The sequence below is a fragment of the Anolis carolinensis genome, chromosome 3 (genome assembly GCF_035594765.1).
Source record: "Anolis carolinensis isolate JA03-04 chromosome 3, rAnoCar3.1.pri, whole genome shotgun sequence".
Classification (NCBI taxonomy): domain Eukaryota; kingdom Metazoa; phylum Chordata; class Lepidosauria; order Squamata; family Dactyloidae; genus Anolis; species Anolis carolinensis.
Window position 1 is genome coordinate 32,944,249 of NC_085843.1, and position 17,418 is coordinate 32,961,666.

The following is a 17,418-nucleotide window of genomic DNA, read 5'->3' on the forward strand; positions in this document are numbered from 1 at the left end:
CTATCCTCAGTTTTCCTAGATTTCTTGTCAATGTTCTGCCCAAGACATACTCTGCCCAAAACTCTGTGGGAATTTATTTTGCCAGAAATGATTATTGCCATAGAAAACTGTATATTGGCTATGGATAATGGGAATTGTAATCCACATCGCTGGAGGATATTAGAGTGATGAACATTGATACATGAGTTTCTCTACTGTTCAGCATACCTAAATAATAATTTCCCCCATAGCAATATTACGGAGCATCATTTTACAGCACGAAGGCTTGAATTAGTCCAGAGTATTAACTGTAGCCCAGCAACATTTAGCTGTAAACACAAAATGAAAACAGCAACCAAAGCCTTTATGCATCATGTACTTACAAATCTGTTTTTGCTTTGTTCTGGCCTCCAGCCAGAAAACTGTCTTGTATTTCTAAGAAGAATACAGAAGATAATGAGTAAAACCATAGAGAGTATATGCTACTATAATTGAAGTAATCTTTAAGCCTGGATTATCAATGATTCATTACAATTGCTCCAAGCTTCCTCCTGGCTAGAGGTCCAGTAACAAAGAGGAAAGATGTAGTTTTCTTCTTTCCTACTCACTTCAGGATTCTCCCAATGCTTCTATTATAATTTTGTATGTTACTCGAATAATGCAGTAGAATTGCACCTGATCAGGGTATTAGCCTCATCAAAGCATTAGAGCAGTGGTTCTCAACCTGTGGGTCCCCAGTTGTTTTGGCCTACATCTCCCAGAAATCCCAGCCAGTTTACCAGCTGTTAGGATTTCTGAGAGTTGAAGGCCAAAACATCTGGGGACCCACAGATTGAGAACCATTGCATTAGAAGGATTTTCTTGACAGTAAGAGGGTCCAACACTGGAACCAATTGCCTAGAAAGCTAGTAAATCTTCTCTAAGATTCTAAAAGATTCTGGACAGCTACCTACTAAAGATGCTTTAGGGCCGGAGATCTACTCTATAATTCTATGGTTCCATGTCTCTAAAGGACTAATTATGGGTTCACACATTGAGATATTTTTTCTATTGCCTCTATTTTTTTTTGTAATGTCTATGTTTCTATTCATAAAGTAAGACATTTGTTGATCCGTGGTTTTAAGTAGTTTCCAACTTATGGCAACCTTAAAAGGAACCTATCAAAAGTTTTTTAGGGGATGAGAGCATTTGACTTTCCCAAGGTCACCTAATGGGTTTCCGTGACTGGAGAATAAAATATATACAGATAAGATTAAAGAGCGAGGAGATTTCCAATTTTTTTTTTGCTTTCAGTAGCTGTATACTTTATATTTTTTGGGATTTTCTGTTATGTTAGGGGAAACTATCCAAAGATACAGCGGAGCATCCAAAAAATACAAAACACAGGATACTTAAAGTTGAGCATTCTGCTCACAGCAAGCAGAGCGTGAAGTGCCATGTGGCTGTAAAGAATGTAGAGCTTAGGAAGAAAAGATGGAGTCCTGTCTTTAAAATTGCAAAAAAGTTTATTTACAAAATAATATCTACATTTTTTCATAATAAAGAACTGGGTCCTAGCTACTCTATAACTCCATCTCTTCTAGGGTTTCAAAGAGAGGGAAAAAACTCCAAAACACTACATCTCTCCTGATACACAAGCAGAGAAATCTCTCAAAACACACAGCATACACTCAGGTGTAAAAAGCTAAAGTTAGAAGTAAAGGCTTACAGTAGAATAGTATCTATTCTACACAACCAATCAGATTGAGAGTAGAAACAGAGAGAAGAAATAGATACATTCCAACTGTCATTCAGGAGACATGGGGAAAAGGATTTCTCTCAGCCTATTCTAAAGCTAAGTAACTACTCATTGAATTCCAACAATATGCTCATGTGTAAGTACAGACATTTTAGTCAAAAAAATCAACCCAAAAACATGGGTCGACTTATCTACTGGTCAATGCAAGTACTACTGTATTTTAGCTCCTAAAAATGGTATGCAATCCTATTTTAACTCCTAACAAAATGGTACACATTCCTATCACTGCAGAAAGGTAGCACCATTGGTGAGGAGTCTGAGGCAAAAACAGCAAAATTCTTTAACAAAGAAGAATTATAGTAAGACTTCCATATGTGCTATGATTAGGTGCACAGAATCCTGAAGAAAATGAAAAATCTGTTTTAGAAAAACTATTTTAATCAAGACAATACCTCTAGGCATCTTAGGTCCTCCAGCACAACTCTATGGTCAATGTTTACTAGAAGTTAGCCATAGAATTGGAGAACCTTGAGATTCCTAGAGAAAATATCTTGAGCAAACCTCTAAATAATCAAATCCACAAAAGGCAAACTTGCAAATATGGGGGACAAATGTTGTTCCTTGGAGTAGGAAAGGCAAGGAACTAGCCATTCAGCTACATTTATTATTTCACTGAAATATGTGAATGTTTCACTTTTTCTAAAGTACTGAAAATTATAATAAGCAGAGATACTGATGTGACTCTTCTTCATATCACAGTAAGAACTCTCAGTAGAGTCTAATAGAGAAAACGTCCACAGCAGAGCAATGTAGATCCCCTCCCAACACACTTTTTGTGATGCTCCCATGCAATTAGTTGAGGAGATGAGCACTCTTTAGCCTCTGTTTCTTTTTGGAGCCCCCAGTGGCGCAGCAGATTAAACTGTTGAGCTGCTGAACTTGCTGACTGAAAGGTCGGCAGTTTGAATCCAGGGAGTGTGATGAGCTCCCGCTGTTAGCCCCAACTTCTGCCAGTCTAGCAGTTCAAAAACATGTAAATGTGGGTAGACCAACAGGTCTGGCAGGAAGGTAACAGTGCTCCATGTAGTCATACTGGCCACATGATCTTGGAGGTGTCTACGGACAATGCTGGCTCTTCGGCTTAGAAATGGAGATAAGCACCAACCCCCAGAGTCGGACACGACTAGACTGAATGTCAGGGGAAAACCTTTATCTTTACCTCTTACTTTTTGGTTTGTAACACAGTGACTGAAAATTACACGGGCTACATTTCCGGGATGGCTTTATTGCTAAGTCTTGTCAATAACCTCTAACCCACTTGGTCAGTAAATTGGCATTGCTTCTCTTGATGCTGTTGCTCTCATCAGCAAGTAATAATTCATGAACAAGAGCAGTAATACCTTTATAGCTACCTTCTGGTCTTTCCGCTCTGATAGCCTTCTGAATGATCTGAGAGAGGCGGCAGCAACAACAGACCCTTTGTTTCGTCGGGCTCAGACTTCATTAGGAGCCCACAGGCTGCAAGCCACATCTCCAGTTTCAGAAGGTCAGAAGGAGGTTCCCCAGCTTCCAGAATGGCTGATGAAAGAGATGTTGAAAGGACAACAGAGGAGTCATTCCATCGGACTCATGGAAAACATATCGGAGAGTGGAAGTTTTCGTCATCGTGTTGATTCCTCCAGAAGTCAATGGAAAAGAAAGGTAGGGTGGGTTCTTGTGCTGGGTTCTGAGAGGCTTCAAAATATGAAACATGGTGAGAAACTGTGTGATAAAGCATGCTAGTATAATTTATAGAGACAGAGCTGGCCCTACCAATAGATGCAATGAGACAATTGCCTGAATTAACAGACAACATGGGAAGCAACTGAAAGACCTGAGCAGGGCTGTTGTGGATATGGTGACCTGGAGATCTTTCATTCATATTGTCACCATAAATGGAAGTCAAATTGAAGGCAGTTAATAACAACAGTGGGAGAAGGAGTACCATGAGGAAGATTCAACTGCAGGTGAACCAAACAATTTGCCCTGAACTTCATAAGGTGGCACATTCACATCAGCTATTGAAGAGACAGCTAATACTAAAGTAACACTGAAGTGACAGTCAGACAGCTTTTACACAGAGTCCAGAATGAGCATCAAATTGCCTTTTGATTTCAGGGAGAAAAATGCCTTGGAAACAACCTGGCATGAAGAATATCTGCTTGGAAGTTATTTTCTTTCCTAAACAATTAGATTAAAATAGATAGCCCTTGCTTTCAATATTCAAACATGGAATCATTTGATGTATTATAATTGCCATAGGGATGGTATCCAAAACAGTCTTGGGGCTATATGGATGGATGGATGGATGGATAGATAGATAGATAGATAGATAGATAGATAGATAGATAGATAGATAGATAGATAGTAGGCTTGATCGATCCATGAAAAATTTGATTCTAAACTCGTTTCAAAACTAGAGGGGGCAGTTTTTCGTTTTTGTTGCTAATAACGAATTTGGCCCCCAAAATTTTTCGAAATTAACGAAAATTCGTTATTTTCGAAATTAATTCGTTAATGGCGGACGCGCATGCGCGGTGGCCCAAAAACAGCCCGAAGGGGGGGGGACTTAGGGGGCTCTCCCGCCCTCATTTTTTGAGTGATCTTCTTCAAACTTGGTACAGTGGTAGAACACATTTAACACTGATAGCTCACCAAAATGTGGAACGTTTCCCTTATCCTCTGATTTTTGGCAAATTTTCATAGCTTTTATAATAAACCATTTTTTAATAATTGCAGAAATCTGTTCCTGGTTTGAAAGTCTTATTTCCTGTTAAATTGGGTTGTCTTTACTGTGAAAGTCATTGCTCTACTTTAGAAACTTTGTTTTTGTGGCTGAAACTTTGTTAAATTGGTGTAGTCCCTGCATATGTGTGTGTGTAAAGGTATCCCTTGACGTTAAGTTCAGTCATGTCTGACTCTGGGGGTTGTGCTCACCTCCATTTCTAAGCCCAAGAGCCAGTGTTGTCCATAGACACCTCCAAGGTCATGTGGTCGGCATGACTACATGGAGTGCCATTACCTTCCCGCCACAGCGGTACCTATTCATCTACTCACATTGGCATGTTTTCAAGCTGCTAGGTTGGCAGAAGCTGGAGCTAACAGCGGGCGCTCACTCTGCTCCCGGGATTTGAACCTGGGACCTTTCAGTCTGCAAGTTCAGCAGCTCAATGGTCTTTGCCTTGGCTGCCTTCCAGATCAGGCTTATAACCAGCCTATTATGGGCCACAAATTAAAGAAAATTCAATCCCATTTAAGCACAACATGAACAGTTTTGATGCCAAAACCATAAACTCTGTTTATTAAACTCTACGATCCAAACTTTAGAACAACTTGCAAACAATTGAAGGTTAGACCACAGTAATAATAACCAATTCTATTCCTTTCCAAAATTTAAACATAAAATAGTATCTTTCTTTCCAATAGCATATAAACTTTTCCTTTCTTTACAAAACAAAATTCTAGACAGTAGCCATTTAGAAGATATTTCTATATTTTCCCTGCAAAGGATAGGGCTGCATCCCTCTGGAGACACACATGATAACCCGGACATGATATAAGGCACTTATATACGTTAAATAAACATGATGTCATTGCATATATAAAAGAAGCATGATATTAGGCAATTATAGTTGCAAATAATATAATTAAACATGTAAAAATTATACATCCATACATAAAAGAAACATGTAAAGTAACTGCATATATAAAACACAATATAAAATATGATATAAGGCAATTACAGATGTCAAAGGAACGTGATATTACATATGTAAAAAACATGATTATATGTATAAAAAAGCATGATACAAGGTGTCAGGATCTAGGCTGCTGGGCACCAATAACCATACACTGAGGCCAGATTCTATCTAATATCTTTATTAAAGGAATATATAAAGTCAATAAAAACAAGTGTAGAATAAAGTTCAGAAGCAGACCTTTCAAATGAGGCCAAATATAGTCCAGCAGATTATTGTCCAATATGAAATATTAGAGTCCAAAGATTATAATCCAATAACCGCAACACACGCTTTGCCAAGCAAAGCGTTGGGAAAACAGAAAAAGTCTTGAATCCAATGAAGCTTGACACAAGGCTGAAAGTAACTTGGAACGTGGCTGGAGCTGTGGCTAAAGGCAAAGCAACTTGAAGCATGGAACAAGATCTGTGGTAAATCCGTGAGACGAGGACAAGGCTTGGAACTAGATTCAGGAGGCAAGGAACAGGATTCGAAGTCCACACACACATGACCTCTCTCCAGGAGCTGACGAATTGACTCCGCAAGGAATCCTTCGCGCAATTTCCCTATATTGGGTCTCGTTTCCCCAAACAACAATCACTTTCCCTAGAGAACAGGGAGCGAAGGAAACCAGCTTGCAGGTGCAAGACTCCCCGTATTTTCTCAGGGGAAATACTTCTAATCAGTGGCATATTTGGCAGCAAGGCGAGCACTACTTCTAAATTTTTCTCTCGATCCTCTATCAGTCGTGTAAGCCTGTTTTCTCCCATAAGGGGGAGAGTTCCCACCAAGGTCAGGTTTAATTGGTTCTTGGACTAGAACTTCAGGCAGCTGCCAAGGCTCTGACTCCGACCGGAAATCTGGGGAAAACTCCATATTTTCCTCCTCATCTGCCACAATACTGTCAGGAATAGGACTGCAGGGCCCATGAGTCATCACACTAGGCAACTGACACATCTAAAAGAAACACAATATAATTAACCTAGGTACAACAAATGTGAAAGAAGGCAACAATATACATAAAAAAACATTTCTGGACTCACAAATGTAGTCTAAGAGAATTGGGCTTCCATTCTCCAAACCTGAAACAAAGTGGGAGGAAATGTAAAGAGTGTTAATGATGCTCGAAATCAAATGTTGTTCTTTTACAAAGTCAAACTAAAACTAAGAATAAATGCTTCGGTCTTCTCCTGATCTTCTTATCTCCTCACCTTGCGTCCAGCCGAGTTACGTCCGCACTTGCGATACAGCGACCTCTTCCCTTGGCTCAGTGGGCAGTATTTTAAAGTATGGGCCTTTTCGCCCGTGGCACCGCAGAGCGGACAGGTGTATTTGCGCAAGATGGGGCACTCCACGGTGCCGTCCATCCCCTTCAGCCGGTGGGACGAATAGACCTGCTTGGATTCCCCGTTGTGTTTGCAGAAATTGCAAATCTCCTTGTTTTGGGAAGCCTGGCCATTGGCACTACCTTTGGAGCTCTTGCTGCTGGAACTGCTTCCATTAACCCATTGTGATGCTGTTTCAAAGTTGTCCTCGTTGAGGACTAGCTGCATGTCGTACTCCATTGTGTCCCAACTCTGAGATGGAAATGGGACCTTCTTGCGTTCCGCGATGATCTCCGTAAACACTTTCGCAAGGCTCAGATAGCCCTTCCATCTGTCAAACTCCCTGAACATGGAAGGGGCATAATGTGGCACGTGCATGGCTGATCTGGAGAGCATGGTGCCAATTCTACCCTGGTGTGGACACACACTGAATGCCACATATTGGAGGCGGAGTCTTTGTTTTATATATAAGGGGAGGGGTTCCAAACCTTTCACATTGGACCCTCCCATCTATTTTTACCCTCCTTTGCCCTAGATTTAACCCCCACATGTCTAGACAATCACAGCTTTTCAAGGAAGAGTTTGGTTTTTCCAATTTTTTAACTTCGGAGGTAATGCCACAGTTTCTCCCTTGAGGCAGTGGTTCTCGACTTGTGGGTCCCCAGATGTTTTGGCCTTCAACTCCCAGAAATCCTAACAGCTGGTAAAATGGCTGGGATTTCTGGGACTTGTAGGTAAAAACACCTGGAGATCCACAGGTTGAGAAACACTGCCTTAAGGGAACGTTAGCAGTTGTGGTTCTGTTTGTCCATCCAAGAATGAGTTGAATTTCTGCCTTGGATGAAATAGCAACATTGCACATCCAACGTTTGCCAAAGTCCTGAAGGACGGATCCAGTAATGATGAAGCCTGCAAGAGTGTTATATTGCTTTTGCATGGCAGAATAGCATTGGACTGGATGGTCTCTTCTACCTTTATGATTCTATGATGTTTGGCGCCATGACTCTATGATTCTATCATTTTAGGATTCTAGGACTTTTGGGATGATTCTGTTACTTGGTTCTTTGAGTCTATGACTTTAGGGACCATGTTTCTATTATTCAATGACTTATGTGACCATATTTCTATGACTTTTGTGACCATTCATGGGCCATCTGGCTAGTATTCCGGGACGGTAAATGATATATCGGTTACAGCATCAGATATTTCTGGATACAGTAGAGTCTCGCTTATCCAACATTAACGGGCCAGCAGAACGTTGGATAAGCAAATATGTTGGATGATAAGGAGACATTAAGGAAAAGCCTTTTGAACAGCAAATTAGGTTATTTTACAAATTAAGCCCCAAAAAATCTTGTTTAACAGCAAATTAGACAGAAAAGGTAGTTCAATACGCAGTAATATTACGTAGTAATTACGAATTTAGCAACAAAATATCACAATATATTGAAAACATTGACTACAAAAATAAGTTGGATAATCCAGAACATTGGATAAGCGAGTGTTGGATAAGTGAGACTCTACTGTATATTGTTTTTGCATGGCAGAATGGCGTTGGACTGGATGGTCTCTTCTAGCTTTATGATTATATGATGTTTGGTGCCATGTTTCTATGATTCTATCATTTTGTTGTCGAGCAATTTAGAACAGTATAGGATACCGCTAACTGTTTCTTTGAGTGGTGTTCTGTGGAAACACAACCCGCCCATCCTCCCCCGCTGATTTCATGAAAATAAAAGAAAAGAAAGAATAAGCCACATCCGGCAAGGCCCACACACTGAAATACTAGGCCGGCCATCGTTGGCCGGCAAGCTTCCCTGACTGGAAGAAATAGAGGCCGCCGCCCCAAAGAAGGGTTCTGTGCAAGATTGCACCAAGGGGTAAAGAACGACAGCCGCGAGAGAAGACAGAGGCGGTGCATCGTGGGAAACACGTCGACCACGTAGGCCGACAAGGCCCACACGTTGAAATACTAGGCGTGCCACCGTTGGCCGGCACGCTTCCCTGTGAGGAAGAAAGAGGGGCCGCCGCCCCAAAGGAGGCTTCTGTGCAAAATCGCATAAAGGGGTAAAGAACGACAGCCGGCGAGAGAAGAGAGAGGCGGTGCATCGTGGGAAACCCGACCACGTAGGCCGAGAGGCAGCAAAAAGAAAAGAAAAGAAAAGAAAAGAAAGAAAAAAGCCACAGGCAACAAGGCTGTCACGACCCAGGCTGCAGAGCACCAATAACCATACACAGAGGCCAGAATCTATCTAATATCTTTATTGTAGGATTATATAAAGTTAATAAAAACTAGTGTAGAAAATAGTCCAGAATTAGACCTTTCAGGAAAGGTCAGAATTAGTCCAAAAAAGCAATGTCCAATAAGAAATATTAAGGTCCAAAGTTGTAATCCAATAACCGAAACACTCACTTTGCCAAGCAAAGTGAGGGGAGATGACAAGGTCCTTTAGTCCATGAAACTTGAGCGAGGCTAGGAAATAACTTGATACTTGAAACAAGGCTTGAACGTGGAACAAGGTAACTAAGAACAAGAACAAGGTCCGTGGAATAACTTGATAAATCCGTGGAACAAGGCAAGGATTAATCCTGGGAAACAAGGCAAAGTCCGTAGATAAACAAAGGCTGGGAAGCAAGGCGAAGGCTGGATAGCAAGGCAAGGCTTGAGCAGGAGCGAGGCTTGAACCGGAGCGCGCTGTCCAGACACAACTCGCTCCGTAGGCTGACGAATTGACTCCGCGAAGTTACTACGCGGGTAAAACACCTAAATAGAGTCTAGCTTCCCGCCGAAGCAGTTCTCTGGGAATCAGAACCGAAAGCTAACTCTGAGACCAGATGTGAGACTCCCCAAAGATTCTCACGAGAAGCAGTCTTAATTGGCCACATTCTTAGCTGCAATCCTCGCACTCCTGCGCGAAGCTGAATCCAAACTTCTCTGTTGTTTACAAAACTCCCGGCGCAAGAATACGGGAGAAGTAGGCTCTGGGCTTGTTTGACATACTTCTGGGAGACAACTTTCTTGCAGGTGCAAGGTTCCCAGATCTGCCTGGGAAAGATCTGGCTGAGAGGAATCCAGTTCAGACTGGGAAGGTAAAAAACCCAAGTTTTCATCTTCATCAGGAATTACAATGTCCTGAGCAGGACTACAAGGCCCATGGGTCATCACACTATCCCCCTCCTCAAGGCCCCTCCCAAACTGGGGCCCTCTCCCCGAGGCGCGAGGTCGCGGTTTGGTGGGATAGGTCTGATGAAAGCGACGGGTTAGATCAGGGGCATGGACTGTGGAGGCGTCTTCCCAAGAGCGTTCCTCAGGGCCAAAACCCACCCAGTCAATGAGATATTGTAGGCGGCGGCGGTGAAAGCGAGAATCCAAAATGTCCTCAACCTCGAACTCCTCCTCCCCATTCATCAAAACAGGAGGGGGGGCCGGTTGGTCTGTATCAGGTCGCACACCATCCGCCGGAAGGAGCAGGGAACGGTGAAACACTGGGTGAATGCGCATTGAACGCGGAAGTTGGAGTTTGAAAGTCACGGGGTTTAATTGCGCCACCACTGGATAGGGACCAATGAAACGGGCATCTAACTTCCGGCAAGGGCGGTGGGAGGGCAGAAAGCGAGTGGACAGGAAAACCCGATCTCCTACCTTGATTTCAGGGCCCGGCTGGCGATGTTTGTCAGCGTGGCGTTTATAGTCCTCCTTGGCTTGGTCCAGTTGCTGGAGCAAAAGTTGTTGCACCGCTGTGAGTTCCTGCAGCCAATCCTCTGCTGCGGGAACCTCTGAAGTTTCAATGACAGGGGGAAAGAAACGTGGATGGAAGCCGTAGTTTGCAAAGAACGGCGTTTCTTTTGTAGAAGCTTGAACTCCATTGTTGTAGGCAAACTCAGACAGTGGTAACAGAGAAGCCCAATTGTCCTGTTGATAGTTTACATAACAGCGAAGATACTGCTCCAAAGTGGCATTGGTGCGCTCCGTTTGCCCATCTGTTTGGGGATGATGAGCTGAAGATAAGCGAGAGTTTATGCCCAATAGTTTTTGTAGTGCCTTCCAAAAACGAGAGGTGAATTGAGATCCACGGTCTGTGACTAAACTCTTGGGCAATCCATGTAGTCTGAAGACATGTTGAAGAAATAGATCCGCAGTTTCCTTGGCCGTGGGGAGGCCTTCGCAGGGAATGAAATGGGCTAACTTGGTGAATAGGTCCACCACCACTAAGATCGTGGTGAATCCACAGGAAGGTGGTAGGTCAGTGATGAAATCCGCGGAAATTATTTCCCATGGGCGAGATGGGGTAGGAAGGGGGTGTAAAAGCCCTGAGGGCTTCTCCCTTCGTATCTTGGAGCGCTGGCATACTGGGCAGGTGTTGACATATTTTTCCACATCCTTGCGGATCTTGGGCCACCAAAAATCCCTTAGGATCAAATGCATAGTTTTAAATAGTCCGAAGTGTCCTGCTGGTTTGCAGTCATGACACAGACGAAGCGCTTTTTCTCTGCCCGGTCCGGGTGGGATATAGACATGATTTCTATAGCAGAGCAGCCCATCTTTAAGCGAAAAGGGGAAATGCAGACCTTGGCGAAGTTGGTCCTGCGCCCAGGCATCTGCTTGCTGACTAGCCCTGATTTCTTGAGCACAGATGGGTCCTGGGGTAGGGGAAGTTGAACCAATGGGAATGGATTTGGTGTTCCCCACCGTGAGCGTGGCAAAGTTCTCAGGTTGTAGCAGTTGGGATTCAAAGGTCTCCTTGCGTCCTGCAGCGTATTCCGGTTTACGTGACAGGGCGTCTGCTTGCTTGGTTTGGGCTGGGGTCACATAATGGATCTGGAAGTTGAAACGTTCAAAGAATAAAGCCCAACGTTGCTGCCTCTGATTTAGTTTGCGGGCAGTTCTTAGATGTTCTAGATTACGATGATCAGTGTGGACTTCAATGGGAAATTTGGCCCCTTCTAGCCAATGTCTCCAAGTTTCAAAGGCTGCCTTTATGGCCAGTAGTTCTTTTTCCCAAATGGTGTAATTCCTCTCTGGTGTGGTTAGTTGACGAGAATAAAAGGCACAGGGGTGGAGGTGATCTCCCACCGGTTGTAAGAGTACAGCCCCAATTGCCACATCAGAGGCGTCCGCTTGCACTACAAAAGGGGTTCCAGGATTTGGGTGCTGTAGAATTGGCTGGGAGGTGAATAGTTTCTTTAGTTGCTGGAACCCTTTCTCTGCTTGATCAGTCCAGCGGAAAGGCTGCTTTCCACGGATGCAGCTAGTGATGGGGTCGGACCAGCGGGCAAAATCTGGAATGAACTTGCGGTAGTAGTTCGCGAACCCCAAGAAACGCTGCACCTCTTTCTTGTTAGTTGGCGCCCGCCATTCCAATACTGCTGAAACTTTGGCTGGGTCCATGGAAAGCCCTAGAGGCGAGATGCGGTAACCAAGGAAATCTACCTCTTGTAGATCAAAAGCGCATTTTTCCAGCTTGGCATAAAGTCCATGATCCCGCAATCGTTGTAACACCATTTTGACGTGGTTCTCATGTTCTGATTGTGATCTGGAAAACACCAAAAAATCGTCCAGGTAGATTATCAAGAACCTGTCTAGATAGTCCTGAAAAATGTCATTGACAAAATGCTGGAACGTTGCGGGGGCTCCGCATAAACCGAAATTCATAACTCGGGACTCAAATAATCCGAATTTGGTCTGGAAGGCGGTCTTCCACTCGTCCCCTTCCCTGATGCGAACTAAGTTGTAAGCCCCCCGAAGATCCAGCTTGGTGTAAACCTTGGCTCCTCGAAGCCGATCCAGTAGATCCGAGATTAAAGGCAGGGGATAGCTGTTCCGCTTGGTGATATTGTTCAATGCTCTGTAGTCCACCACCAAGCGTAGTTCCCCTGACTTCTTCTTCACAAACATCACTGGGGAGGCGGCTGGGGATTGAGAGGGTCTGATGAACCCCTTGCGAAGGTTTGTCTCTAGGAATTCCCTGAGAGCTTCTTGCTCTGGCTCAGTCAGGGAGTAGAGATGCCCTCGCGGGATCGGGGCCCCCTCCACCAAGTCAATGGCACAGTCATAAGGTCTATGTGGGGGTAATTTTTCGGCTTCTTTCTCATTGAATACATCCCAATACTCGGAGTACTTCTTTGGCAAGGTGATGATGGGCTCGGTGTCTGTGGCATGGCATACCTTGGCTACGAGGCAATGGTTTTGGCAGTACGGTGAAGCAAACTGCAGTTCTCTGTTGGACCAGGAGATGTTAGGGTCGTGGAGAGTCAGCCATGGAATTCCCAAAATCACAGGGAAATGGGGAACCTCGGTAACAAAGAAGGAAATCTCTTCCATATGTTCCCTTATCCACATCCTGGTGGGTTCCGACCACTGACTTACGGGGCCCGTCTTGAGGGGACGGCCGTCTATGGCTTGCACCACACGGGCATTCTTGAAATCATGATATTGTAATCCCAGAGAGTCGGCATACTCTCTATCGATGAAATTGTTGGTAGCTCCAGAGTCTATCATGGCGTGGATCATGACGGGTCCCCTTTTTGCTGACCATAATGTGACCACGAGAAGGAACAGGACCCCGGTTGGCGGCTCTTGGATGGATTTTTTGACCGGGTTGGCGAGCCCCTCTACACCCGGTCGTTGGCTTCCCCCGCCGGCTGTGTGCCAGTCGGCTCAGACGCCTTCGTCTCCGTGGAGGACGCCGCCGCAAGACGGGCGGCAGGCTTCCCTTTGGCTGGGCACTCTCTGGCGAAGTGGCCCCCGTTCCCGCAGTACCAGCAGAGGTTTAAGCGTTGACGACGGGCCTTCTCGGCGGCATCTAGTCTGGGACGCACATTGCCCAACTGCATCGGCACCTCCTCGCCTCCTCTGGGGTATGGGGTTGGCGGTGGGGGTCTCCACACCGGACGTGGCTGAACGCTGGCGGGAGCGGGGGGTTTTGCCCCGGCTCTACTGCCCTGGCCTCGAACCCACTGTTTCCTGTTGGCAATCATGACTTCAGCCCGTAAACATTGATCAATGAGTGCCTCGAGGGTCTGGGGAGGATCCACCTTGGAGATTTCTTCCAGCATTTCAATGTTGAGACCCTCCCGGAATTGTCCCCTGAGGGCTACATCGTTCCAGCCGGTGTTGTGGGCCAGCACTCGGAACTCGGCTATATACTGAGACATAGGTCTGTCTCCTTGGAAAAGGCGACGGAGTTTGTGACCGGCTGCCTCCAAATTGTCCTCGATTCCCCAAGTCTCCTTGAGGTGGTCCAAGAAGTGTTGCGCTGATCTTAGGTGTGGAGAGGCTTGGTCGAACAGTGCCGTCGCCCAGCTGGCCGCTGGCCCGTCTAGAAGACTGTAAACCCATGCCACTTTGATGTCTTCTTGGGGAAACTCGGCAGCACGGGCCTCCAGATAAGCTTGACATTGGCGACGGAAGACATGAACCTTAGAAGCTTCTCCAGTAAACTTGGTTGGCAACGCCATGGCCGGAAGACGAACTCCGCGTTCCTTCAAACCCCTTATTTCTCCATCCTGTGCATTGAGCTTATCACGGATTCGGTCCACCTCTTCCTTGTCGATGGTGTAGGTAATCGGCTGGCCGCTCGGCCCAGGTACGACTCCGGTAGACATTCTGGCCGAGGTTAATTGGTGCTTAGGGTGGCGGAGTCAAACTGTCACGACCCAGGCTGCAGAGCACCAATAACCATACACAGAGGCCAGAATCTATCTAATATCTTTATTGTAGGATTATATAAAGTTAATAAAAACTAGTGTAGAAAATAGTCCAGAATTAGACCTTTCAGGAAAGGTCAGAATTAGTCCAAAAAAGCAATGTCCAATAAGAAATATTAAGGTCCAAAGTTGTAATCCAATAACCGAAACACTCACTTTGCCAAGCAAAGTGAGGGGAGATGACAAGGTCCTTTAGTCCATGAAACTTGAGCGAGGCTAGGAAATAACTTGATACTTGAAACAAGGCTTGAACGTGGAACAAGGTAACTAAGAACAAGAACAAGGTCCGTGGAATAACTTGATAAATCCGTGGAACAAGGCAAGGATTAATCCTGGGAAACAAGGCAAAGTCCGTAGATAAACAAAGGCTGGGAAGCAAGGCGAAGGCTGGATAGCAAGGCAAGGCTTGAGCAGGAGCGAGGCTTGAACCGGAGCGCGCTGTCCAGACACAACTCGCTCCGTAGGCTGACGAATTGACTCCGCGAAGTTACTACGCGGGTAAAACACCTAAATAGAGTCTAGCTTCCCGCCGAAGCAGTTCTCTGGGAATCAGAACCGAAAGCTAACTCTGAGACCAGATGTGAGACTCCCCAAAGATTCTCACGAGAAGCAGTCTTAATTGGCCACATTCTTAGCTGCAATCCTCGCACTCCTGCGCGAAGCTGAATCCAAACTTCTCTGTTGTTTACAAAACTCCCGGCGCAAGAATACGGGAGAAGTAGGCTCTGGGCTTGTTTGACATACTTCTGGGAGACAACTTTCTTGCAGGTGCAAGGTTCCCAGATCTGCCTGGGAAAGATCTGGCTGAGAGGAATCCAGTTCAGACTGGGAAGGTAAAAAACCCAAGTTTTCATCTTCATCAGGAATTACAATGTCCTGAGCAGGACTACAAGGCCCATGGGTCATCACAAAGGCCCATACATTAAGCCGGGCCGGCCACTGTTTGCCGGCACGCATCCCTGAGAGAGAGAGAGAGAAAAAAAACCAGAGGACACCGCCCCAAAGGAGGCTTCTGTGCAAAATAGCATAAAGGGCTAAAGAACGACAGCCGGCGAGAGAAGAGAGAGGCGGTACATCGGGGAAACTCGGCCACGTAGGCCGAGAGGCAGCAAAGACCAAAGAAAAGACAGAAAAAGCCACCGCCAAAAAGGCCCACACTATAAAATACTAGGCCGGCCACCGTTGGCCGGCACGATTCCCAGACAGGAAGAAAGAGGGGACGCCGCCCCAAAGGAGGCTTCGGTGCATACTCGCATAAAGGGGTAAAGAACGACAGCTGAGAGAGAAGAGAGAGGCGGTGCATCGGGGGAAACTCGGCCACGTAGGCCGAGAGGCAGCAAAGACCAAAGAAAAGACAGAAAAAGCCACCGCCAAAAAGGCCCACACTATAAAATACTAGGCCGGCCACCGTTGGCCGGCACGATTCCCAGACAGGAAGAAAGAGGGGACGCCGCCCCAAAGGAGGCTTCGGTGCAAACTCGCATAAAGGGGTAAAGAACGACAGCCGAGAGAGAAGAGAGAGGCGGTGCATCGGGGGAAACTCGGCCACGTAGGCCGAGAGGCAGCAAAGACCAAAGAAAAGACAGAAAAAGCCACCGCCAAAAAGGCCCACACTATAAAATACTAGGCCGGCCACCGTTGGCCGGCACGATTCCCAGACAGGAAGAAAGAGGGGCCGCCGCCCCAAAGGAGGCTTCGGTGCAAACTCGCATAAAGGGGTAAAGAACGACAGCCGAGAGAGAAGAGAGAGGCGGTGCATCGGGGGAAACTCGGCCACGTAGGCCGAGAGGCAGCAAAAAGAAAAGGAAAGAAAAGAAAAGAAAGAAAAAAGCCACAGGCGACAAGGCCCATACATTAAGCCGGGCCGGCCACTGTTTGCCGGCACGCATCCCTGAGAGAGAGAGAGAGAAAAAAAACCAGAGGACACCGCCCCAAAGGAGGCTTCTGTGCAAAATAGCATAAAGGGCTAAAGAACGACAGCCGGCGAGAGAAGAGAGAGGCGGTACATCGGGGAAACTCGGCCACGTAGGCCGAGAGGCAGCAAAGACCAAAGAAAAGACAGAAAAAGCCACCGCCAAAAAGGCCCACACTATAAAATACTAGGCCGGCCACCGTTGGCCGGCACGATTCCCAGACAGGAAGAAAGAGGGGACGCCGCCCCAAAGGAGGCTTCGGTGCAAACTCGCATAAAGGGGTAAAGAACGACAGCCGAGAGAGAAGAGAGAGGCGGTGCATCGGGGGAAACTCGGCCACGTAGGCCGAGAGGCAGCAAAAAGAAAAGGAAAGAAAAGAAAAGAAAGAAAAAAGCCACAGGCGACAAGGCCCATACATTAAGCCGGGCCGGCCACTGTTTGCCGGCACGCATCCCTGAGAGAGAGAGAGAGAAAAAAAACCAGAGGACACCGCCCCAAAGGAGGCTTCTGTGCAAAATAGCATAAAGGGCTAAAGAACGACAGCCGGCGAGAGAAGAGAGAGGCGGTACATCGGGGAAACTCGGCCACGTAGGCCGAGAGGCAGCAAAGACCAAAGAAAAGACAGAAAAAGCCACCGCCAAAAAGGCCCACACTATAAAATACTAGGCCGGCCACCGTTGGCCGGCACGATTCCCAGACAGGAAGAAAGAGGGGACGCCGCCCCAAAGGAGGCTTCGGTGCAAACTCGCATAAAGGGGTAAAGAACGACAGCCGAGAGAGAAGAGAGAGGCGGTGCATCGGGGGAAACTCGGCCACGTAGGCCGAGAGGCAGCAAAGACCAAAGAAAAGACAGAAAAAGCCACCGCCAAAAAGGCCCACACTTTAAAATACTAGGCCGGCCACCGTTGGCCGGCACCCTTCCCAGAGAAAGAGAGAGAAGAACAAAAAAAAAGGAAATGTGGGCCCAAGCCCCTCAGACC

At 46.1% G+C, this 17,418-nt stretch overlaps 1 protein-coding gene across 2 annotated transcripts in view; it reads left to right on the forward strand.

Moving 5' to 3' along the window:
* LOC103278423 (WD repeat-containing protein on Y chromosome) overlaps positions 1-17,418 on the forward strand; it is an 82,452-nt gene that overhangs the window by 2,175 nt on the left and 62,859 nt on the right. For both annotated transcript variants that reach the window (XM_062974698.1, XM_062974699.1), the window contains exon 2: positions 3,154-3,418. In XM_062974698.1, the coding sequence (XP_062830768.1) occupies positions 3,154-3,418 (265 nt within the window). The remainder of the gene's footprint in view (positions 1-3,153; positions 3,419-17,418) is intronic.